This window comes from Ranitomeya imitator, chromosome 8, assembly GCF_032444005.1.
Source record: "Ranitomeya imitator isolate aRanImi1 chromosome 8, aRanImi1.pri, whole genome shotgun sequence".
In the NCBI taxonomy this organism is placed as follows: Eukaryota; Metazoa; Chordata; class Amphibia; order Anura; family Dendrobatidae; genus Ranitomeya; species Ranitomeya imitator.
This window is the reverse complement of record NC_091289.1, coordinates 194,914,614-194,940,947: the sequence shown is the minus strand read 5'-3', so window position 1 is coordinate 194,940,947 and position 26,334 is coordinate 194,914,614. Positions and strand designations below refer to the sequence as shown.

Below are 26,334 nucleotides of genomic sequence, written 5' to 3'. Positions count from 1 at the left end.
ATAATATTGAATCCATCTTGTGCAGGTGACAACATGTACAGCTGTGAGAAATGCAAAAAGTGAGTATTGTCTTTTTCCTACATTTTAAAAAAAATATTATGTATCCAGAACGTTAATATAATTTACCGTACTCTAAGAGGCATGGTCCCTATAATATTCCATCTGCCACATTGGGGATGTGGACGGCACAGAGGGATTTTATATATTACAAATTCTCACGCGTTTCAAGCTGCCGGATCCTCATTTTTTAATAACCTAGAAAACCAAAAGGCGTGATTTCCGCAATCGGACTTATTCCATACAATTTAATTGATTTTCTCATTTTAATCCTTTCTAGGTTACGAAATGGCGTCAAGTTTTGCAAAGTGCAGAAGTTTCCCGAGGTAGGTTCTTCAGGCCTTACACCAACCTCCTGGCTACATCCCCTATACATTTTCGGTATGGAGCGGGCTCTGGAGTTGTTATACAAGAGGATGCAATTGTAATGGCTGCAGTAGGAGTGGGCGCCGATCACAGCAGTTTAACCCCTCCATGACCGATGACACATATTTACGTCCTCGTCCCTGCCTTTGCGGCCGGCACTGAGCTAACATCTTTCCCCACACTTGATGGCTGATTTAATTAGCCATCAACTGGAGGGAGGGGGGCAGATGTAAAACTACAGCTCGTTCCGCAGTGAATGAGCCCTCACCTGGCATAGAAAAAGTAAGAAAGTGATGGAGGGGAAAAATCAAGAAAAGGCAATAACGGACAAAACCTTCTTAAGTGACATGTGGGCGTGACCTTACAAGGTTTTTCCCAGCGGTTGCCAATAATTCCCAACATGCACGGGGGCTGGCAGCGCGTCCCCTGCTGAATATAGGGGCGCAGGGCGGTTATCTCTTGACTCCGTCATTAATATCCATCTTTTGCAGATCCTGAGCATTCACCTGAAGAGGTTCAGACATGAGCTCATGTTCTCCACCAAAATCGGGACCCACGTGTCATTCCCGCTGGAGGGTCTGGACCTGCAGCCGTTCCTCGCCAAGGACAGTCCCAATCAGATCGTCACCTACGACCTCTTGTCTGTCATCTGCCACCACGGCACGGCCAGCAGTGAGTATCTGTGGTCACCTCCGCAGCAACAACCAAGCAGCCGGCAGCGAATGTGTGATTCTCAGTGCCTGTGGGGCTGGGGCCGGAAGTGCTATACTGGGGGAGAGGGTGGGGATGGAGCTGGATGTAATAGACTGGGGCGGGGGGCAGGGCCGGATGTAATATGCCGGTGGGGACGGAGCTGGACGTAATACACTGGGGGGACGGATGTAATACATGGGGGCGGGGGGCAGAGCCGGATGTAACATACCGGTGGGGACGGAGCTGGATGTAATACACTGGGGGGACGGATGTAATACACGGGGGCGGGGGACAGAGCCGGATGTAACATACCGGTGGGGACGGAGCTGGATGTAATACACTGGGGGGACGGATGTAATACACGGGGGCGGGGGACAGAGCCGGATGTAACATACCGGTGGGGACGGAGCTGGATGTAATACACTGGGGGGACGGATGTAATACACGGGGGCGGGGGACAGAGCCGGATGTAACATACCGGTGGGGACGGAGCTGGATGTAATACACTGGGGGGACGGATGTAATACACGGAGGCGGGGGACAGAGCCGGATGTAACATACCGGTGGGGACGGAGCTGGATGTAATACACTGGGGGGACGGATGTAATACACGGGGGCGGGGGACAGAGCCGGATGTAACATACCGGTGGGGACGGAGCTGGATGTAATACACTGGGGGGACGGATGTAATACACGGGGGCGGGGGACAGAGCCGGATGTAACATACCGGTGGGGACGGAGCTGGATGTAATACACTGGGGGGACGGATGTAATACACGGGGGCGGGGGACAGAGCCGGATGTAACATACCGGTGGGGACGGAGCTGGATGTAATACACTGGGGGGACGGATGTAATACACGGGGGCTGGGGACAGAGCCGGATGTAACATACCGGTGGGGACGGAGCTGGATGTAATACACTGGGGGGACGGATGTAATACATGGGGGCGGGGGGCAGAGCCGGATGTAACATACCGGTGGGGACGGAGCTGGACGTAATACACTGGGGGGACAGAGCCGGATGTAACATACCGGTGGGGATGGAGCTGGATGTAATACACTGGGGGGACGGATGTAATACACGGGGGCGGGGGACAGAGCCGGATGTAACATACCGGTGGGGACGGAGCTGGATGTAATACACTGGGGGGACGGATGTAATACACGGGGGCGGGGGACAGAGCCGGATGTAACATACCGGTGGGGATGGAGCTGGATGTAATACACTGGGGGGACGGATGTAATACACGGGGGCGGGGGGACAGAGCCGGATGTAACATACCGGTGGGGACGGAGCTGGATGTAATACACTGGGGGGACGGATGTAATACAGCAGGGAATGGGGTAGGGTGTAATACAGCGGGGGATGGATGGAATGCAGTGGGGGATGGGGATGGATGGAATGCAGTGGGGGATGGGGTCGGGTATAATACAGTGTGGATGGGGACGGCTGGAATACAGCCGGGGATGGATGGAATGCAGTGGGGGATGGGGGTGGATGTAATACAGCGGGGATGGGGATGGATGGAATGCAGTGGGGGATGGGGTCGGGAATAATACAGTGTGGATGGGGACGGATGGAATACAGCGAGGGATGGGGATAGATGGAATGCAGTGGGGGATGGGGTCGGGTATAATAGTGTGTGGATGGGGACAGATGTAATACAGTGGGGGATGGGGATGGATGGAATGCAGTGGGGGATGGGGTCGGGTATAATACAGTGTGGATGGGGACGGATGGAATACATCCGGGGATGGGGATGGATGGAATGCAGTGGGGGATGGGGGTGGATGTAATACAGCGGGGATGGGGATGGATGGAATGCAGTGGGGGATGGGGTCGGGTAAAATACAGTGTGGATGGGGACGGATGTAATACAGCGGGGATGGGGATGGATGGAATGCAGTGGGGGATGGGGTCGGGTATAATACAGTGTGGATGGGGATGGATGGAATACAGCGGGGATGGGGATGGATGGAATGCAGTGGGGGATGGGGTCGGGTAAAATACAGTGTGGATGGGGACGGATGTAATACAGCGGGGATGGGGATGGATGGAATGCAGTGGGGGATGGGGTCGGGTATAATACAGTGTGGATGGGGACGGATGAAATACACCAGTCCCATCAATGTATTATCAGTAATGTTTCTCGTTTTCTCTCTGATGCATTAAGAATACCTGCTGATGCTGCGGCGCTTCGTTTATAATTCTGATTAACCCTTTATCATCCAGGCGGACACTACATCGCTTATTGTCGCAACAATCTGAACAATCTCTGGTACGAATTTGATGACCAAAGTGTCACGGAAGTGTCGGAGGCCACGGTGCAGAACGCGGAGGCGTACGTGCTCTTCTACAGGTAGCGCTCTCCTGCATCCTGAGGTTTCATCCCCTAATAGTCCGGATTGTCTGATTCTTGCTGCTCTCGATATTTCACCCTTTCCTGGTTGACTGGTGGACGGAGCGGTGTCTCCCTCAATTTTTTTTTCCACCACTTTAAATAAATGAGCTTTACAAGATTGGTATCGGCATAATCATAGTGACCGGGAGAATAACGTGGTTTTTTACTGTGTCCATGTGTGAATACTGCCTGGACATTGATTTTTGCAGGTTTATAATCATCACAGGTCAAGTTTTTTTTTTTTTTGCTTATTGTCACCAAGATTTCAGTCTCTGAAATTATATGGAAAAATCTGCTCCAAAATCCACAACAGAATCTGCAGCTTATTCAGTCCCGTCTGAACCTGCCCTGACTCTTGCCTTGTCCCGAGTCACGGGGCCTGATCTTAATGTTTGGTGAAGGGAATAAGAAAATGTGTCCGAAATACGGTAATAGAAGTGCAGGAGACGGCAGAACTGCAATGTCCGAGAAATTGGCCCGATCTATAGGTGACAATCACAGCTCCTCCTGCAAGGCATTATAGGCAGCCCTGAAAATACAAGGACAGCCTGGACCTGCAAAATCTCCAAAATGTGACACAACTTAAAAAAAAGTATTGTGTAAAGTCATCATGTACTGACTCGGGACAAGAGATGGGAAGTTGGAAAATGTCAAACTGATTGTGCGGGGGCTGCAGCGGGTTCCGGGGGCTCCAGCGGGTTCCGGGGGCTCCAGCGGGTTCCGGGGGCTCCAGTGTGTGCGGGGGCTCCAGTGTGTGCAGGGGCCCCAGTGGGTTCCGGGTGCTCCAGCGGGTTCCGGGTGCTCCAGTGTGCGCGGGCGGCTTCAGTGTGTGCAGGGGCTCCGGTGTGTGCGGGGGCTCCAGTGTGTGACACTCCAACTTTTCCCCTTGCTGGGAGTTGTAGTTTTCCAGAACTGGAGAGCCGCGGGTTAGTGATCATTGTCGTACATGCTGGTAGAGCTGCGCACTCGAGGATTTACAGCTCAGAAACCTTTTTGTTTTTCTACTTTTTCACCCAGAAAATCCAGTGAAGATGCTCAGAAGGAGCGGAGACGGGTGACGAGTCTGCTGAACCTGACGGAGCCCAGCCTCCTGCAGTTCTACGTCTCTCGCCAGTGGCTCAATAAGTTTAAGAGTTTTGCAGAACCGGGGCCCATATCCAATAACGACTTCCTCTGCGTGCACGGCGGTACGTTCTATGCACCATTTGTATAGTTGGAATATTGCTTTGTGTTTTACTTTAATCTTCGTGGATCTGCAGATGCTGGAGGCTTCCATGTGGCTCGTCTGTCACTGATGTTATGCGGCCGTGGGACAAGCCCTGTAGGGTTTTTATTTCCACCCGGCAGCTCTGTGGCTGCTGTATGAGGCCGACCATGCGGCTGCAGCTAATGCCCATATCATGCGACCATTGCAGGCGGCACTAACTCTCAAGTACATTATGGTCGCAGCGTGACAATGCCGCCACTGTAGATGCCAGTCGTGACTCCCACCTGTTTGTGTGATTTGCAGGCGTTCCTCCACGAAAGGCCGGACTCATTGAAGACCTCGTTGTGATGCTGCCGCAGAACATATGGGATTATTTATATGGCAGGTTTGTGTTGTCTTCCACTTTGATGTAAGGCAGTTGTTTTCCAGCAGCACCTCAAATCTGAAACATAGAAAATGCACACAAAAAAAAATCCCATCACTTTCTTCCTAAATTTTTTTTTTTTTTGGACTTTTTTTTGCCTTTTCTGTATCTCCCAGAACAGCCATTCCCCCCCCCCCCCTTCTCCTTGTTCTAGCTGGAGCGTCTGCCCTCTGCGCTGGCTGCAGCTGGAGCGTCTGCCCTCTGCGCTGGCTGCAGCTGGAGCGTCTGCCCTCTGCGCTGGCTGCAGCTGGAGCGTCTGCCCTCTGCGCTGGCTGCAGCTGGAGCGTCTGCCCTCTGCGCTGGCTGCAGCTGGAGCGTCTGCCCTCTGCGCTGGCTGCAGCTGGAGCGTCTGCCCTCTGCGCTGGCTGCAGCTGGAGCGTCTGCCCTCTGCGCTGGCTGCAGCAGGAGGAGAATTACAAGATAGCCTTGTATTTCCTATGGGATTTTTGATTCGGGACCCTCTGGTGCAGCGATTTTCCCCCGTTATCTTGCAGTAGGGAGCTGCGTTTCGTGCACGTTCTTTTTTGCGCAGTTTGCTCGCTCGGCGCGGGGCTCGTACCTTTGTTCTGACGTGAATGGATTAGATGTGATTATTCCGCCTCCGGTTTGCTGCTTCTCATTATTCTCGGATTTCACGGGCAGAAGATTTTCAGGGATTGGAGCCGGATATACACAGGAGATAAAAGCCGGCTGACATTAAACAATTTGACTTTTTCAACTCGTATTATCATATTTTAAGCGAGTGATGGCTGCCAAAATGTAGTCGTGGGAAAGTCTCCGCCAATCCTGCGACACTCTGCGCAGTGACGAATGAACTGACAAACGAATCATCTGACGCATTTGTATGGTTGGCAGAAAGGGCAATTACCATCTCATACTTTTCTGCGATATCCACACGACTTCCCCAACCTCCTGAATGGCGAGTAATGACGCACGCAGGGGCTCGGGATGATGGGAGTTTAAGTACCGCGAACGGCCATTGCTGTGTCCAGCGCTGTGCTCCTCTGGCGGGAGCTGATTGATGGGGGCCGGGGTGCCGGTGGTGGTCCGCTATTGATCTGATATTGATGCCCTGTCGCCATCACAGCCCCTATATTCCCTTTACTGTATTGGCGTGTAAAGCTCCCTCTACTGGTCACAGGCATTCAGTGCGACTTCATATGAAAAAATTGGCGCATGGACCCTTATTGGGGTTTTAAATTAATCGCCACTGACTGTCAGACCTAAAAAGTACATGATGCGGAAAATCTGGAGATGTATTCTTTGTGCCTGGTTCTTGTATCGTGATTTCTGTGCATTATTTTTCAATTATACCATACCAGTGCTTATGTTATTGTTTTGTTTTTTATACTGGTCCCTTCTGTCTTGCACGTGAAGATTCGGAGGGGGCCCAGCTGTAAACCATCTTTATGTATGTCACACTTGTCAGACCGAACTAGAGAAGATTGAAAAAAGGCGAAAAATGGAATTGGAGACTTTCATTCGGGTAAACAGAACTTCTATTTTATGGTGCCGGTTTCATTTATTTCCTGCAAATTACTGACAGTGAGTCCTGGCAGCGCGCACAATTTGCTAAACATACAGGGACGTAGTTGGCAGAACAGGTTTGGATTTGTCTTGGGGATGATAACATGAAGAAAAGTTCCTGTGTAACCCTCAGGGATCGCTGGGTCTACTTGGGGAACAATATGTCAGTAACGTGCTGTGATTAGTCACTAACACGAAGATAAGTTGTTGTTTTTTTACTTCTCCCCCCATTCCTAAGGTCACTAAAGGTGATACAGGAGAAGACATGGTTATTAAGACGGGGGGTGGTAACATGGAGAAAAGTTCTTCTCACACCCTTGGATCACTAGCTGTACACCAGGAGAAGCCAGTAGAAAGCTGTGGTTATAAAGATAGAAAAGGCGTTCATGTTCCTACTACCCCCAGGGGCCACGGGAGACATGACAGTAGCCAGCTGCCGTCTGGAAGGGGTGATAACCGGAAAAAAAGCTTCTTCACTACTTAACTGTTGTCACTGAAGGCTGCCCAGGGGTAAAGCTAACAAGGGATGGTGAGAACATGAAGAAAAGCTCCTGTATGGCCCCTTTACCGCAGTTTAGATCTGACCGCAACAGGCTGCGATTGTTGACGGAGGGTGATATCTTGAAAACCAGCTCCTGTATCACATCCCTAGGGCCAGTACAGGCTGTGATTGTCTCCAGCTAAACGACGCCCTGTAATTACACTTCTGACAGCACCGCGCGCTCTAATGGACGCTCTCTGGCCTCAGTAATCCGCTAAGAGCTTAATGTCTGTGTTTCCACAGCTAAATAAAGCTTTCCAAGAAGAGGACTCTCTGGCGGTTATTTACTGCATCGGCATGCACTGGTTCCGGGAGTGGGAAGGCTTCGTAAAGGGCAAGGACGTTGGTAAGTGTCAGAAGACGGGACGTCTCGCTGTGAAAATAAATATATATATTTATATATTTACCCGTCGCTGTGCCCGTCGCTGAATCAGAAACGTGGGATTTTTACGTCCTTTATGACATCGTCACTGTGCCCGTCGCTGATTGGCCGAGGCCTGGCGGCCTCGACCAATCAGCGACGGGCACAGTATCGACGTAGAAACCCGCGTCTCTGATTGGTCGAGGCCGCCAGGCCTCGGCCAATCAGCGACGGGCACAGCGACGATGATGTCATAAAGGACGTAGACATCCCGCGTTTCTGATTCAGCGACGGTCACAGTATCGACGTAGATGTCATAATGGTTGCCATGGCGACGATAATGTCATAAAGGGTGCCCCGACCAATCAGCGACGGGCACAGTCCGCCGCAAATTCTGGAATCATCATTGTCCATATACTACGGGGACATGCATATTCTAGAATACCCGATGCGTTAGAATCGGGCCACAATCTAGTGTATATATATGTGTGTGTGTATATATATATATATATATATATATATATATATATATATATATATATATATATATATATATATATATATATATATATATATATATATATATATATATAATTATATCACATATTACATATATATCTTCTATATATATAATTGTCTAAGGGTTTTTCCGTCTGTCTGTCTTTCTGTCTGTCTCTGTCCTGGAAATCCCGCGTCTCTGGTCGAGGCCTGGCGGCCTCGACCAATCAATCAGCAACGGGCACAGCGGCGATGATGTCATAATGGTTGCCATGGCGACGACGATGTCATAAAGGTTGCCTCGACCGATCAGCGACGGGCACAGTCTGCCACGAATTCGCCTCGACCAATCAGCGACGGGCACAGTATCGACGTAGATGTCATAATGGTTGCCATGGCGACGATGATGTCATAAAGGTTGCCTCGACCAATCAGCGACGGGCACAGTCTGCCGCGAATTCTGGAATCATCATTGTCCATATACTACAGAGACATGCATATTCTAGAATACCCGATGCGTTCGAATCGGGCCACAGTCTAATATTATATATATATATTTATATATATATATATATATATATATATATATATATATATATATATATATATATATATATAATATTAGACTGTGGCCCGATTCGAACGCATCGGGTATTCTAGAGTATATATATATATTAGACTGTGGCCCGATTCTAACGCATCGGGTGTTCTAGAATATATATATACTAGACTGTGGCCCGATTCTAACGCATCGGGTATTCTAGAATATGCATGTCCCCGTAGTATATGGACAATGATGATTCCAGAATTCGCGGCAGACTGTGCCCGTCGCTGATTGGTCGAGGCAACCTTTATGACATCATCGTCGCCATGGCAACCATTATGACATCTACGTCGATACTGTGCCCGTCACTGAATCAAAAACGTGGGATTTCTATGTCCTTTATGACATCGTCGCTGTGCCCATCGCTGAATCAGAAACGTGGGATTTCTACGTCCCTTATGACATCATCGTCGCCTGGCGGCCTCGACCAATCAGAGACGTGGGATTTCCAAGACAGACAGACAGACAGACGGGAAAACCCTTAGACAATTATATATATATAGATATATATAGTTAGTGCCTAAATTATAAATGTTATATGACTGCAGCCAATCGCTGATTAGCGGCTGTGTCATGTGAGCAGAGACCAATGGGAAGCAGCGGAGAGGCTTTCTTGCTTTTTCCTACAAAATAAATATATTTTGTTGAGCACGATTGATTATTGCAGAACTCGTTACGCAGTGGAGATCGTTCAGGCCACGTGCAGCTGGTGGGCCGCATTCGCCCGGGGGAAGGGGGGTGTGGGTAAGGCGATGTAATGCTGCGCAGTGGCGGGGGTAATGTCAGACATCATCAGATGTTATATTTTGATATTTTGCTGAATTCTACATTATTATTTTTTTAATTGGATTTTTCAGATCCTCCGGGTGCAATTGATAATTCCAAAATCGCAGTCGCGAAGTGCGGACATATCAGTCTGAAGCAAGGTGAGCAACGTCTTATTGATGTTTGTTCTTAAAGGGAAAGTCTTGAGGTCCCAAATCTGATGTCAGGAGGATGTCTTCTGTAATGGGGCTGTTTTATCTTATGACGTATTTTCAGGGGCTCTCGGCCTCCTTCATGCTGGGGTGATGGGGGGACGCAGGGTGCTCCTGATTCGGTTTGGCCCAGTGTCATGGCTGCCCTCCGGGCCTGACCCATGCACCGTTTTATGCTACATGCGGAGACATCCAGCGATATGGCGGCGTCAGTGCAGCACTGTGACAAAGAGCTTGTATGAGCTGTGCTTTTGTTACTTGGTGCTCTGTTTTTTTTTCTGTCCTGACAGATTTATTATTTCTTTATCGCCTCTCATTGGGGGACACAGGAACCATGGGTGTATGCTGCTGCCACTAGGAGGCTGACACTATGCAAATAAAAAAATTAGCTCCTCCTCTGCAGTGTACACCCCACCGACTGGCATTAACCCCTTAATGACCGCCAATACGCCTTTTAACTGACCTGAGATATAAGAGAATAGCCTCCCCATATAGGTGACAATCCAGCATCTGTCGGTTGTACACTATAGCTGACAACTTGCTGTACCAGCCACGATCAGTATTTGCACCATCTAAATCTGTTTAACCCCTTAGATGCTGCTGTCAATAGTGACTACATCATTCTAAATGGTTAACAGAGCATGGGGGCTTCTTCTTTGTCCCAATTGGTACCCTCATATCATGATTTTGTTGTCCTGATGTTTGCCATGGCAATTCATTACCAAATAGCGGCCTTAGAGTCTGTCGGCTGTAGTAATCTGTTTAGAAGTTAGAGACATTTAGGTGGTAAAAATACACATTTTCATTTCTGTCATACCACTTTGCATTAATTCCTGTAAAGCACCTGAAGGGTTAATAAACTACCTGACAGCAGTTTTCAATATGTTTAGGGGTGCTGTTTTTAAAATGGTATCACGTTTGTGGGTTTCCAAATATATGAGACCCCTAAAGTCACTTCAAACATGGATAAGTCCCTAAAAAAATAAATTTTGTAAATTTCTTTGAAAAAATGAAAAATTGCTGCTACATTTTTAAACCTCCTAAACTGCTAACAAAATAAAATAATATTTTACAAATGGTCCTGATGTAAAGCCGACATGTGGGAAATGTTATTTATTAATGGTTTGCTGTGGTATGACCATCTGGATTAAAGGGATAATCATTCAAATTTAGAAAATTGCTAATTTTTTAACATTTTTCTCAAATTTTTGTTATTTTTTATAAATAAACACAAAAAATGTTGAACAAAATTTACCATTATCATAAAGTATAATGTGTCACGAAAAAACAGTCTCAAAATCACTGGGATTTGTTAAAGCGTTGCAGAGTTATTACCACATAAAGTGACACTGGTCAGATTTCAAAAATTTGGCTCGGTCACTAAGGGGTTAAACTCTTCAGTTTAGCTTAGTGTCAGTAGGAGGTGGACACGGGTCTTTCATTAGACCCTTATCTACCTCAATGTGCGTCGTTTCTTTTCAGGTTTTCTTCCAGAGGGATACAGGGTGAGCAGTCACACCTGTAGTCCCACAATACGGACTATGAGTACGGCGTGTACTGCCACCCCGTATACTCATAGATCCCTCTCCAGGACCAAGATCCTAGCACAGAAGCGTGCTCAGAAGTCCGGTCCTGGCTCCGTCCCCCACCCACTCGCCTACCAGAGCCTGTCGGTCGGAGGAGACGAGGACGTCCATCACAGCTCCGTGGACGTCTCATTCCCCTCAGGTTAGTAACGGCGTGGGATGTTTAGGTGAGTATTTCCCCCTGGCGGGCTCTCCATTCCCCCGGGATTTTTTCTCCAGATGTCCCCCGGTCCTCCCTCATGGCGTTTGTTTTGGGGGGATCCCAGGGACAGCCACGGGGGCTGTGGCTCTTTTTCCTCCTGGGCTCTCCTTCATTGGCGGCCGCACAGCCACGGTGTCTCCCTTGTGGAGTCTCGGCCTGGCGGGCTGCCGCGCCGCTCCCCCTTGTGGTCTCGCTTCTCGGCGGCCGCGGTGTTTCCTGTGTCTGCACGGCGTCCTTGGCAGGGTGCCGTGCCGCTTGCTTTCTGCGGCGCTCCGACGCCGCCACTCTCCAGCGGCGCTCCGGCGCCGCTATTCTCAGGCGGCGCTCCGGCGCCGCGATTCTCCGGCGCCGCGATTTTCCGGCGGCGCCGGCCTCTAGTTTGGGTCCCGGCTTCTGCCGGGGCCTGCCTCTGGCGCCGCGGCCCCGCCGGTTCCGTTCGGACAGCCTTGGCGGACTGCCGCTCTTCTCGGACTCTGCGGCGCGCTGCTCCGGCGCCGCGGTTCCCTTCTCCGGCGGCGCCGGTCTCTAATTTAGGTCCCGGCTTACGCCGGGGCCTACTTCCGGTTTCTCGGCTCCTCACTTCCGGTTCTGCGGGCGGGCTTCTTTCCCGCCCGACATACTGCGCCCTGCCCACCGGCGCCTCTGCGTCTGGCTCCACCCCCTTCCTCGTGGGTCCCTCGGCCGGTGTGCACCGCTTCTCACAGCAGCAGCACTCGCATCTTCTGTGGCTCAGCATCGCAGAATCAGCACCTCAGGGAAGTTCTCCGCCGAGGACAAGTGGGACATCTTCCAGGACCGGGTCCGTGAGTAGCTGCACTGCAGACTGACACCCCCCTCTGCCCACTGTCCCCTAACCCACTGGCATCTTCAGGGTCCCTAAAAATGTCTACCTCTAAAGGGGGCCGCTCTCGTCCCCCTACCTCTTCATCTTCTGCCTTAGTCACGTACTTTGCATGTTCTTCCTGTAACAGCAAACTTCCCTCAGGTCAGTCCTCCCCGCTGTGTCAGTCCTGCAGCAACCCGATTGTTCCCACCGCCCAGGATCCCCCGGCTGTTCCGCCCGAGAGTGATCCCCCCATCCCAGGCTGGGCCGCTTCTCTGTCACAATCGGTGGCCGATTTAACACGGATGTCTCAAACCCTGGTGTCCGCGCTGGATCGGTTACCCCTGCAGACCCCTGCAGTGGCCAGCGGGTCGCAGGAACCGCCGCCCGAGCCCTCCTTGATTAGCCACAAAAGGTCCAGACAGCAACGTCGGTCTGAGTCCTCTTCGCGTTCCATCTCGCCGCACGGCCCTCCCCCGCGGTTGGTGTCGCACCGTTCCTCCTCCCCTGAGTCAGGCGAGGCTTTATCTGATGCGCCCTCAGAGGAGATGTCGGAGTTGGATCCTAGCCAAATCGCCACCATGAGTGAGTCGGTCCAGAACCTCATTCGGGCTATAAACCAAACCTGCGGCATTAAGGATCCCTCTACGGAACCCGCAGATCAGGCGGTTTCATTTAGACGGGCCAAACCACCTTCAAGATTTTTTGCCCCTCATCCTGAATTCGAGGAAATCCTGACCAGAGAGAGAGAGAATCCGACCAGACGTTTTCAGAGAGGAAAACGCCTGGGGGTGTTATATCCTTTTTCACCAGATCTTACCGCCAATTGGACGGTCTCTCCCTCGGTGGATCCACCTGTGTCCAGGCTGTCCACCAACACGGTGCTCCCACTGTCCGGCGGAGCGTCTCTGAAGGATTCTAACGACAGAGTTATAGAATCCTTCGCAAAATCTGCCTTCGAAGCGGCTTCAGCAGCGCTATGCCCGGCCTTTGCTTCCACTTGGGCCTCAAAATCCATCTCAAAATGGGCCAAGGATCTGCGGCGAGGTATCCTGGACGGGGCTCCTCCCGCGCAATTAGCGGAACTTGCCAACCAGATTTCCCACGCTGGTGAATACCTGGTTTCCGCCTCCCTGGATGTCGCGTCTTGTGCGGCTCAGGCTTCCAGCAATGCCGTTGCCATTCGCCGGACCGTTTGGCTCAAGGCCTGGCAGGCGGACTTGTCCTCCAAAAAGTCCCTCACTAGTCTGCCCTTCCAGGGCTCTCGTCTCTTTGGTTCCCAGCTGGACCAGATCATTAAGGACGCCACTGGGGGCACAAGTTCCCTTCTCCCCCAGGCTAAACCTCGTCGCCCTCCTCCTAGACGGCAGTTTCGCTCGTTCCGGCCTTTTCGTCGCTTCGCTGCGTCAAACTCCTTTTCCCAGCAGCAACAGAGGCCACAGCCACGTCAAGAGAAGAAGGCGGTGTCCTTCAGGCCCACTCCGTCCTGGCGTCCTCGCTATTCCCAGGGTAGATCGTCCAGGCCCAGGACTGGAAGATCCACTTCCGCATGACTCTCGGCAAGACTCCAGCCCAACTCCCAGGTTGGGGGGCCGTCTTCTCCGTTTCAGGGACGTCTGGATTTCCGCAGTAGAGGATGCATGGGTCAGGGAAGTTGTGTCTTCGGGATACAAAATAGAGTTCGCCTCCCGACCCAGAGATCGTTTCTTCCAATCTCGTCCTCCAAAAGATCCCGCTTTGGTTCCGGGCTTTTTCGCAGCCATCGCTTCTCTGCTCAAATCCGGGGTAATCGTTCCCGTCCCAGAAAAGGAACGGTACACGGGTTTCTACTCGAACCTCTTTGTGGTACCGAAAAAAGACGGCAAGGTTCGTCCCATTCTGGACCTCAAATTGCTGAACAGGAGGGTTCGCCTGAGACACTTCAGGATGGAATCCCTTCGTTCAGTAATTGCTTCCATGGAGGCTCAGGAATTTCTATGCTCTATAGATATCCAGGACGCCTACCTACATGTTCCGATATTTCCCGGACATCACCGTTTCCTGCGCTTCGCAGTGCAACAAGATCATTTTCAGTTCGTCGCCCTGCCGTTCGGCCTCGCAACCGCGCCAAGGGTGTTCACGAAAATCATGGCGGCGCTGATGGCCATCTTGAGAGTCAGAGGCTTGGTTCTGTTTCCATACCTCGACGACATCCTCATCAAGGCTCCGTCCTTTGCTCAGGCCCACGAAAGCTTGTCCATTGTTCTCGACACCTTATCCCGTTTCGGATGGCTGGTCAACCGGAAGAAGTCCTGCCTTATTCCTTCTCAGCGCATCATCTTTCTGGGCATGCTCTTCGACACTCGTCTGTCCAGAGTCTTCCTTCCCAAGGACAAGAGATCCACCCTTTGTCGGGACATTCTCTTGCTCCAGGGTCCTCGGCCTCCCTCCCTCCGATCGGCCATGAAGGTTCTGGGGAGGATGGTAGCTACCTTGGAAGCGATTCCCTTCGCCCAATTCCATTCTCGACCCCTTCAGCAAGCCATTCTGTCTCAGTGGGACAGGTCGGTCTTCTCCCTGGATCGGCCGATCAGACTCTCCTTTCGGGTCAAGCGGTCTCTCAACTGGTGGCTGACGTCTCCTCTCATCTCCCAGGGCAGGTCCTTCCTTCCGGTTCACTGGCAGGTGGTGACAACGGATGCCAGCCTGATCGGCTGGGGTGCGGTTTTTCGCCACCTGACGGTTCAGGGCCGTTGGTCGCTGCAGGAGTCCGCGCTGCCGATCAACGTCCTCGAAATTCGGGCCATCTTTCTGTCCCTCCGCCATTGGGAAAGGATTCTCAGGGGCCTTCCAGTCCGGATCCAGACGGACAATGCCACGGCTGTGGCATATGTCAACCATCAGGGGGGGACTCGGAGCTCCTTGGCCCTTGCCGAGGTGTCCAAGATCCTCCTTTGGGCAGAGGCAACGGTTCCGGTGATATCCGCGGTGCATATCCCCGGCGTAGAAAACTGGGCCGCCGACTTCCTCAGCCGCGAGGGTCTCGCGGCGGGGGAATGGTCCCTGCATCCGGAGGTCTTCCATCAGATTTGTCTTCGATGGGGAACTCCGGATGTGGATCTCACGGCGTCTCGGATCAACAGGAAGGTTCCACAATTCGTCTCCAGGTCACGCGATCCTCTCGCAGTGGGCGTCGATGCTCTGGCCATTCCTTGGTCACAGTTCGAGATGCCCTATCTGTTCCCACCCCTTCCATTACTTCCCAAACTGTTGAAGAAGATCAAAGCGGAAGGGGTGCCGGTCATCCTGATCGCCCCGGATTGGCCCAGGAGAGCTTGGTTCGCGGAGCTCGTCAACCTTCTCGCGGACGCTCCCTGGTGCCTTCCAGACAGGCCCGATCTGCTGTCCCAGGGCCCGATCTGCCACCCGAATTCTCGGTCGCTCAGTTTAACGGCGTGGCTGTTGAGACCGCGGTTCTAAGAGCGTCCGGCCTTTCGGACCGCGTCATTCACACCATGATTCAGGCTCGGAAGCCTTCGTCTTCCAGGATCTACTACCGCACCTGGAAGGCCTACTTCCGTTGGTGCGAGTCCAACCGCGTGCCGCCTATGGTTTTTTCCCTGCCTTCTCTTTTGGCCTTCCTTCAGGCAGGACTGGATTCGGGCCTGGCTCTTAGTTCCCTGAAGGGTCAGGTCTCTGCGCTTTCCATCCTCTTTCAGAAGACCTTGGCCTCTCGGCCACAGGTTAAGACCTTCTTTCAGGGGGTAGCCCACGCCGTCCCGCCGTACAGGGCCCCTGTGGAGGCATGGGACCTAAACCTGGTACTGGACGTTTTGAAGGTTTCTCCCTTTGAACCTCTTAGGGAGATTCCTCTATCAGTTTTATCTTGGAAGGTGGCCTTTCTTGTGGCCATCACGTCCATTCGCCGCGTTTCCGAGCTGGCGGCACTGTCTTGCCGCCCTCCGTTTTTGGTCATTCACCAGGACAAGGTGGTCTTCCGACCTCCACCTTCTTTTCTTCCTAAGGTGGTTTCCACCTTCCACCTCAACGAGGACATCGTTCTACCTTCCTTTTGTCCAGCTCCGACTCATCCTCTGGAGCGATCGTTGAACAAGCTGGACCTAGTCAGGGCAGTGAGGATTTATCTGGATAGAACATCCTCTTTCCGGAAGACGGATTCATTTTTCGTCATTCCTGATGGCACGCGCAGAGGCCAGCCGGCTTCTAAAGCGACTATTGCTCGCTGGATCAGAACGGCAATTTTGGAGGCTTACCGGGTCAAGAACAGAGTGCCCCCTCCTGGGATTAAGGCTCACTCTACCCGGGCAGTCGGCGCCTCCTGGGCGGTGCACCACAGGGCTTCCGCCCTACAGCTTTGCAAAGCGGCAACTTGGTCTTCCATCCACACGTTCGCCAAATTTTACAAGGTCCATACCTACGCATCGGCGGACGCCAGCCTAGGCAGAAGGATCCTGCAGGCGGCAGTGGTGAGTCCTCTGACCTGATGGAAGTCTGTTTTCCCGCCCTTGGGACTGCTTTGGGACGTCCCATGGTTCCTGTGTCCCCCAATGAGAGGCGATAAAGAAAACAGGATTTTTGGTTGCTTACCGTAAAATCTGTTTCTTGAAGCCTCCATTGGGGGACACAGCACCCTCCCAATGTTTTTGTTATATGTTCTCTGACTGTTCTCACGTTTACAGTTCTCAAGTTTGTGGTTATGGTTTTTCAACCTTGTTCTTTCTCCTACTGCTTTCTCACTAACTGAAGAGTTTAATGCCAGTCGGTGGGGTGTACACTGCAGAGGAGGAGCTAATTTTTTTATTTGCATAGTGTCAGCCTCCTAGTGGCAGCAGCATACACCCATGGTTCCTGTGTCCCCCAATGGAGGCTTCAAGAAACAGATTTTACGGTAAGCAACCAAAAATCCTGTTTTTTTAGATATGTTCAGGGACATGTAAAAGTCTGTGCACCCCTGGTCAAAATTACTGTTATTGTGATCAGTTAAACTGGTTGAAGATGAAATGATCTAAAAGGCCTAAAGTTACAGATGACACATTTCCTTTGTCTTTTAGGCAAAAAAAATGTAGTGTCATCTTTTACATTTTAAAAATTACAAAAAGGAAAATGGGGATATGCAAAACTTTGTGCACCCTACATGGTTAGTACCTAGTAGCGCCCCCTTTTGAAAGTATCACAACTTGTAAACACTTTTTGTAACCAGACAAGAGTTTTTCAGTTCTCGTCTGAGGGATTTTCCTCCATTCTTCCTTGGAGAATTCCTCCAGTTCTGTTAGATTCCTGGGGCGTCTTGCATCCTCTGCCACAGATTATCAATGATGTTCAGGTCAGGGGACTGTGAGGGCCATTGTACAACCTTCAGCTTGCGCCTTTTGAGGTCGTCTATTGTGGATTGTGACGTGTTTAGGATCATTCTCCATTTGTAGAAGCCATCCTCTTCCTCTTTTCACCTTCATCTGTTTTACGGATGGTTTTGTTTGCATCCAGAATTTGTTGAAGTGTCATTGAATACACTCTTCCCTCTACCCATGAAATGCTCCATGTGCCATTAGCTGCTACACAACCCCAAAGCATGATCAATCCACCACCATGCTTAATGGTCGGCGAGATGTTCTTTTCCCGAAATTCTTTGCCTTTTTTTCTCCACACATACCTTTGATCATTGTGGCCACAGAGATCTATTTTAACCTCATCGGTCCACAGGACTTATTTACAAAATGCATCAGGCTTGTTTAGATGTTCTTTAGGATACTTCTGACCCTGAATTTTATGGTGAGGATGCAGGAGAGGTTTTCTTCTGATGACTTCCATGAAGGCCATATTTGTGCAGGTGTCTCTGAACAGTAGAACAATGTACCACAACTCCAGAGTCTGCTGAATCTTTCAGAATGTCTTTAGCTGGCAAGCGGAGGTTATGTTTTGCCTCCCTACCAATCCTACAAGCAGCTCTCACTGAAATTTTTCTTGGTCTTCCAGACCTTATCTTGACCTCCACTGTTTCTGTTAACTGCCATTTATTAATTACATTTCGGAATGAAGAAAGGGCAACTTGAAAACGCTTTGCTATCTTCTTATAGTCTTCTCCTGCTTTGTGGGCTTCCACCATATTAATTTTCAGAGTGCTAAGCAGCTTCTTAGAAGAACCCATGGCTGCTGGTTTTTGGCACAAGGTTAGAGGAGGCTGGGTCTTTATAAAGCTGGATAATTTGCATCACCCGGCCTTTCCAAACGATTATAGTGAACAAGCCATAACCCCAAACAGGCTAATTTCCATATATACTCGAGTATAAGCTGAGATTTTCAGCCAAAAATAATGGTCTGAAAGTGCCTTTCTCGGCTTATACTCGAGTCATGGAAGGCGGTGGGTCGGCGGGTGAGGGGGTGCGACACCTGTCAAATACTCACCTGCTCCCGGCACTCTTGACGCAGTTCCTGCATGTCCCACGGTCTTCGGGAGCGGCAGCTTCTTCCCCTGTTCAGCGGTCACTGGTACCGCTCATTAAAGTTATAAATATGGACTCCACTCCCATAGGGAGTGACCACTCACTACAGGAAGATGGTGCCTCGCCCGGAGACGTGGGACATGCGGGGACCGCGCCAGGAGCAGATGAGTAGTTCATATTCACCTTTCCGTGTTCCACCGCCGCCTTGTCTTCCGTATCTTCTGCAGTGACTGTGCAGGTAAGAGGGTGCCATGACGCATTGGTGTGCGCGCCGCCCTCTGCCTGAACAGTCAGTGCAGAGAGACGGGACGCTGAGGAGCAGCGGGCAGCGATGAGAGGTATGTCATTTTTTTTTTTTTGTGCAGCAGCATTACATGTGGCACAATGCTATATGGAGCGTCTATGGGGCCATAAAGAACTGCATGGAGCATTATATGGGGCATCTATGGGGCCATAACTGCATGGAGCATTATATGGGGCATCTATGGGGCCATAACTGCATAGAGCATTATATGGGACATCTATGGGGCCATAACTGCATAGAGCATTATATGGAGCATCTATGGGGCCATAACTGCATGGAGCATTATATCGAGCATCTTATGGGGCCATAATGAACTGTATGGAGCATTATATGGGGCTCCTGATTCAATATGGATATTCAAAACACTTAACCTACTGATCTCAATTAATTTTACTTTTATTGGTATCTATTTTTTATTTTTGACATTTACCGGTAGCTGCTGCATTTTCCACCCTAGGCTTATACTGGAGTCATTAAGTTTTCCCAGTTTTTTGTGGCAAAATTAGGGGGGTCGGCTTATACTCGGGTCGGCTTATACTCGAATATATACGGTAACTTTGACCAAGGTGTCGGACCTTATCTGAGCAAACCAAGGTGTCCAAACTTTATCATCAGCCTATTTTCCTTTTTGTAATTTTTAAAATGTAAAAGATGAAACAATTTTTTTTTTTTGCCTAAAATACAAAAGAAATGTGTGATCTGTATCATTTCATCTTCAACTTGCTTAACTGTTCACAATAACAGTGATTTTGACCAGCGGTGCTCACACTTTTACATGCCACTGTATACATTTTGCATTAGTTGTACACCGTCGGTTTGGGGCCACGTCTGTTGGCATTTAGCCTCTCTAAATGTGATCTCATAGTCGACATTTCTTGAATTTATTTCCAGGAGCCGATTCTGGGCAGATATCAGAAGAAACCTGGAATTTCCTCCACTCCATCTACGGCGGCGGTCCCGAGATTACCATAAGACAAACTGTCCCAGTCACCGATTGTGAAGCCGGACCCTCGGAGGAGAAGATTGAGGTGGAGACTCGGAATGTATAATCTGCTTCATAGTGCTCCGTCCGTTTCTTGGTTTCTACTGTTGCATTACTTCACCCTTTATTATTATTTTGGCTGTGATTTTTTAAGTGTCCTATTTATGTTTTCTAAGAGAGCGAGGGGCAAACCCTTAACTTTTTTTTCAGATGATCTATGTAAATGTATTAAACTAATTCTTTTTAATTTTCCTTTTAATCCTGCCGACTTGTAAATAATAACCTGAGGCTACCGGGGGGCCGCTGAGGCTGCCGGGGGGGGGTTGCTGAGGCCGTGCATGTGAATCCGCCATGCCTTGTGCTCCCTGATTATGTGAGCGCGATCCATCCATGCCCCCCATGTTGTCAGGACCTAACCTACTAGTTAGCTGGGAATGTCATGTGTGCGTGTAAAGACAGATTTTGGGGACCCCCTACCCCTTATATATATATTTTTTACTATTATTTAAGTCAATGCAAATTTTCTTGGAATGCGCCGTGCAAATAAGAAAAGCACCTTTTTCAATTCCGTGATATCTCTGTCTGTCGTTTTCCCCCTTTTTAAATAGTATTTTTCTATATAGTTCTGAATTGATGCCAGGATTAACGATAAATCTCACGTTTTAGGGGGGCCCTGTGATCCCATATGAAGGTATGGCCAGTGACCTGGTGGCTTTTATTTTTGATTTTGTATGTATCCGGTGCACGGCATGCCCTGACGTGAAAGAATGAAGAAAATGCTTTTATTTTGATAATGATCTTTGTCAATGCGTCGTCACTAGATTTATTTTTTGCTGTTTTCCAAAAGTTGAGATTTCCTTAGAAACAAAAAGCACAGCTTCAGGAAGGAGCGATTGCTCCCGGTAGAAAGGTCCCCGGGATCAGCGCAGAACAGGACGGTGCAACCGGTCTGCAGTTACCACGAAAGCACAAGCGATCGTCTGCGGTCACAAAACGCGTTTGCACATTGTCGCAGTCATAGAGAAGTTTGCACTTGTCGCATTAAAATATATTTTTGCCAAGATCGGCGGTGAAGTCGGCGCAGGATTTTTAACCCCATCCCCGCCCAATAGCAGAAAGTACATTTGTTACATTTTTGTTTTCTTTTTGCATTAAATAGAATTTACCAACCGTAACTTTATCACTGGTCAAACCTTTAGGGGGAGGTAATTGTTACACATTTCAGGAATATAAGTGATCTAGGTACTAGTGGTCTGTTCGTCTGCCCATTGCTGGGATTCAATGATGTCCTGAGCTGCCAGCCGGTCCCCATGGGGCGCACACAAAAGCAGTCGTTTTAGGGGTTCTGTACTACTTGTTAAATGAGGGTGGGGGTCCCCCTTATTAGCAGGTCCAAGATGGTCCGGCTGCCAGAACCCCCAGCGATCAGATATAACTTGTGGCAGGTAGCGGTTCGCTTTCCTACTGCGCCTCCGCAGGAGAAATGGAGAATTGCACAAGTCGGGCTGAGCCAAGTCTTCCAGAGAGAAACCCTCTTTATGACTCTTCACTTCCCCAGAAAGTAGATGTGGGCGGCATTTTATTATGGACTCCTCTCTAATAGGGTTTGGCTCTTTTAACCCTTAATGGTTGTCCCGAGCTGATGTAACTTGATGAGAAGTGTCCATTAGTAATGACTTAAAGGGGTTGTTCCATGTTCTGTCTGTAGGAGCTTGCTACGCTCCCCTGTCACCCTCCCCGTAACCCCACCCAGGGCTTCAAGCTTGCAAAACAAGCTGTTAGGAGCGGCACTTCTGATGAGTGACCGTTTGGACCAACGGCATGGTTGCACCGTTGGTCCAGAACTTCAGAGCAGCACTCGCATATTCATTCTTCTTGAATATGGAGACAGGTCCCCGCTGAATCACTGCAGAGGTGGACGGGGACCTTGACAACACTTATACATTTTCTGTTTTTTTTTAATAGAAGGATTATAAGAAGTAAATTGCAAAGTTGCATAGTTTTTTTTTCCGTTTTAATTATTGAAGGTGATGAGCCAACCCCTTTAAAAATAGGAACACCAAAGATTTCACAGATATAATGAAGTCGGCCATAATGGGATCGCTCGATATTCCCCCTCCACATACAGCCGGATTCCCACCTCACAGCGCTGAACGTCGCCTTCTCTTAAAGAGCATCTGTCGCCTTTCCTTTCTATTGTGCGAGTCGGGAAAACTTTTTTTAAAAGAAGAAACCACAAAAACCTTTGTAATTTGTGCCAGTAACGCAACTAACTAGAAACTTTTTGTATTTTTATATGGCAGAATGGGTTCTGGGAGACTCGTGTTTCGGACAGATTTATTCTTTCTATTAACAGGGCTAAAATATCTATAGATGTAATTTAGTTCTGTTGTCCTGGTCCGCACTGACTGGGAGGGCGCTAGAGAAGAAGCCAGAAACAGGTCCGACCAGAGTCAGTGTCTTCAATATGGCAGCTCCCATGTGCAATAGATAAGTGCTAATAATGCTTCTGTACATAATAGAGCGAAGGTGCGATAAACGGCCGCTGCGAGCGCCACGATACATGGCGACAGCTTCTCTTTAAGTAAAAGCGAGTTTCAGGAAAAAGTGAATCTATTGCTGCTGGGCTGAACACACAGCTTACATATCGGTTACACGCGTACCATCGGTGCCGCGAGGTGAAGTACAATCGCGTATGGGCGGGGCTTAGCAAATCCACGCCCAAAGTGGCTGATTTGTGGGCGCTTCAGGGATGGGGCTTAATAAATATCCCAAATTTTGTATTGTTAGTGTTGGTCAGTGGCACATACATGACGGCTGTTAAACTCCACGATTGCACCAGGGACTGGAAATAGACAGGATCCTAAAAAGAGGTGATTTCTCCTCCAGAAAAGACAATGCCTGGTTTCCCATAGCAACCAAACAGGCCTCAACAGAGAACAATGCCTTGTTGCCTATAGCAACCTGACAAGAGTTAGAATAATAATGACTTATTGCCTATAGCAACCAGTTAAACCTCCAGAAGGCCTGGTTGCCTATGGCAACCTGACAGGCCCCAGCTCCAAACTGCTCAGTAATAATATAAGCTGCACACTGGTTGCTATGGCTATCAAGCCTGGTTTTTCTTTCAATATTGGTAAATGAGGCCCGAAAATTGTTCCCCGTTAGTTGGTCTGAGTTGTTTTCACCGTGTAATTGAGCAGATCCTTTTTTTCCAGGCCCAATATTAAGTGTATTCAGACATGACCTCTTGTTCAGGCAGCGCCGGCCCACGGTGTTACGACAAGCCTGTCTGAGGTGAAACTACAACTCCCGACAAAGCACGTTGGGAGTTGTAAGCTCACGGCAGCGGACGAGACAATCAATATGTATGTGATCAGCAGGAATCGGTGCCGAAACCCGGGACAAACCGACTCATTTTGAGAATTGTCAACGCACAAGGTGTCGTGATCGGCGTGGGGTCTGCGGTAATCTTTTAATCAGTCGCCCATTAAACTGCAAACTAATATGTAAATGAATGACATCACTGTGCAGATGAGGCGAAGTCTCAGTGCCTGGTGAGAGCGGGGGATGGAGGCCGACCAGCACCGCCATGTTGCCTATAGTACATGTTTCCAGCCTTGTGCCAGGTTTCCATGGTGGGCAGCACTGGAGCCGGTGGGAGTTTGGGTTTTCTCGCCCTCGGCACTGTTGCCTTCTGAAAGGTAAATACCGGAGTTCCCTTTTAATATAGACAGTGCTTTATATTACTGAGATTCTACATTGAACTTGTGCCATTCTTATGCCAGGAAGGTGGCACATTGGGCATTATGTATTGGGGGCTGGGGTATACAATGTACGCACCTATATCCACTACATCTGATAATGATGCATGTAGTCCTTAGCTCACTGTTAAAGGGGTTGTCAAAGATGACAAAAATATGGATGCTTTTTTTTCCCCCTGAAACAACGCCCAATTCTGTCAATGGGTTGACTTTGGTATTGCAGCTTCATTGGAATGAATAGGACTGAACTGCAATCACAATCTGTAAACAGAAGTAGTGCGGTTGTTTTTTTTGGGGGAAAAAAATACGGCCATGTGATAAAATCCAGAACATCACCTTTAAATTAAAGTGATCTCTTGCTTTTGTATAGTGTATGAAGTTTTCCAGTTCTGCAGGGGAATTTTAAAGCTGGTTGTGGGAGAGCCAGCGGTTAAATATGACCACTACCCATAGAAATGACAGGCGGGGTCCTGGAGAGTGGGTCCTCACAATGTGTCCCCTCCGCGGCTCGTCCTTCTTACTGCAGAGTCATTGGATGGCTAGATGTGATTGTTAGCATGTTGTGAATGTCTGGTTTTAACTACTTAATTGCTCATTGTAAATCATCAATAAAGGCTAACGTTTCTCTGCACGTCTGTCTCATTAATACGTGTGCGACCAATGAGCACGGGGTCAGGGCGGCCGTCTAACGTCGCAGAAGGGTGCAGCGTAAACGTGCAAAGTGTCTGAAGTCGCCTTTATAATAGGAAACCTTACTAAAGTTGTATGGAGTTTCAGGATGCAAACTTCATGTCTAAGTTATCCGACAGATGGGGCATAACTTGCTAATCGCTGGGACCCCCAGTGACCCCCAGACCGGAGCTCTGCAGTCACATTCTTTGTCTACATGACTGCTACATATACCAGTGCGTTGCAGTCTGATTTCTCGCACAGTTCCAGGAGGCAAAGCAGCAAAGGCCAAGAATGCGCATCTCTGCTCCAGTGCCCAATCTCGGGGTCCCAGCTACAGGGATCAATCTATAGATTATATATGGCAAAAACTTGTAATTTTAAGAGTGACCCTTTTAATTCAGTTGTTGTCTTCATAATTCTATGGAGACACACACATACACCTGCCAGTTGAAGTGATTCTCCATAGAACTTTATAAGCACCAACTGTCGTTTCCTGTCTCTTTAATGGGAAGAGTTGCTCAGTCCAGGAGGAGAAAGAAGCCGATTTCTCTGAGATGTATTACAAAGTATTATTGATATATTTTTAATATTTTGCCTCCAGCGTTCTTTAAGGCTGGATTCACACAGACTAGACGCAGACCTCCTGCCATGAACTTGATGGTCTCATATGTGCCCTTGAATGTAGGGAGACACGGGCGTCTGAATTCAGCCTTACTCGGAGAGGATTGCAGAGCGCTGATGGATTCGCATCATTTGGTATACGAGGTTCTAGGTTCAGGACTTACAGACGGCAGCGGGAAAATGATGGAAATTATAAAGGTCGAATGTTTACAAAGTTACTTCATTTTGCATTTAGGAAGCAAAATAACAAATTCTGTACAAATGCGGTCATAACTCGTAGAGATAAAGAACACCAAAGAATCAACTCGGTGTGCTCAAACCTCTTATCCCATCACATCGGCCACAGGGAACGAGTCAAAATGCCTCCATATATATTAGGGACCTGCTCCTCATGTCCATGGCCTCCGCCTTTAGTGTAACTAATGGACGTGATTTTCTTAATGAAATCATTCCTTCTGAGGCGCAGGTAGCCGGAACACCGAGGGAGCAACAGTCCTTTATGCCTTGCTCCAGAGACCGGCAGGACAGCTAATTGCACGTTACCTGTTTGCACCTATACCCAGGAGGCAAGGTGGCACCCCTTAGAGGCCGGGGCATGATAGAGTCCCTGTAAAACGCCTCAAGCCACCGGTCATACGGGTTTGTCCTATCCATCTGGGGGACAGAGAGAGACATTACATCTGTAACATCTTCAACAGTTGTGAGGACCATATGAGACGCTTAGCAGTAAGGTACTACACCACACCGTGCTAGAGGAAGGCTACTGATTTCTATCTGGATAAGGGGACTCTAGATTTGCCAACAAACCGGCCGGACTCTGCCTGCCCCGTGATCTGGTGCCCTGGACTGTGGATGCTGAAGCCTCCAGTAATAGGTAACTGCAACCTTGTGTCCTCGTTTTTCACTGCACCTCTCACAATCTACAATCTGGAAAGCCCTGGGGACACACTTAACCTGTGGGACGGTATCCCATCTAGCTGCCATAACATCACCCCAGCGGACCCCTTACAGCAGCGTCGGTCGCCCTGACCGAATACCACAGGTGGCGTCACGAACATTTCCCCTTTAAAGACCTTTCCCTATTACACGGACGTCCCAAGGGCCACGGACTGGGTCAGCCACCGTGACATTTCCCCTGTGAACTGAAGGACCCGATACCGAGTACCCCACTGCCCACAGAGGCGGTCCAGCGACACTCTGATCACAGAACGATGACATTGAGCGCTGACACTCTGATCACAGAGCGCTGACACTCGGATCATGCTCACAGCAACGCAAGAGC

General features: G+C 49.5%; 1 protein-coding gene across 1 annotated transcript in view; it reads left to right on the top strand.

Annotated features, from left to right (window-relative positions):
* Positions 1-24,390, top strand: part of USP33 (ubiquitin specific peptidase 33) — a 49,950-nt gene extending 25,560 nt beyond the window's left edge. Inside the window, exons 15-24 of the mRNA XM_069738314.1 lie at positions 26-59; positions 338-383; positions 915-1,095; positions 3,351-3,477; positions 4,537-4,706; positions 5,030-5,111; positions 6,528-6,636; positions 7,462-7,564; positions 9,539-9,607; positions 19,905-24,390. Of these exons, the coding sequence (XP_069594415.1) occupies positions 26-59; positions 338-383; positions 915-1,095; positions 3,351-3,477; positions 4,537-4,706; positions 5,030-5,111; positions 6,528-6,636; positions 7,462-7,564; positions 9,539-9,607; positions 19,905-20,062 (1,079 nt within the window). The 3' untranslated portion in view covers positions 20,063-24,390. The remainder of the gene's footprint in view (positions 1-25; positions 60-337; positions 384-914; positions 1,096-3,350; positions 3,478-4,536; positions 4,707-5,029; positions 5,112-6,527; positions 6,637-7,461; positions 7,565-9,538; positions 9,608-19,904) is intronic.
* Positions 24,391-26,334: the final 1,944 nt, after the last annotated feature.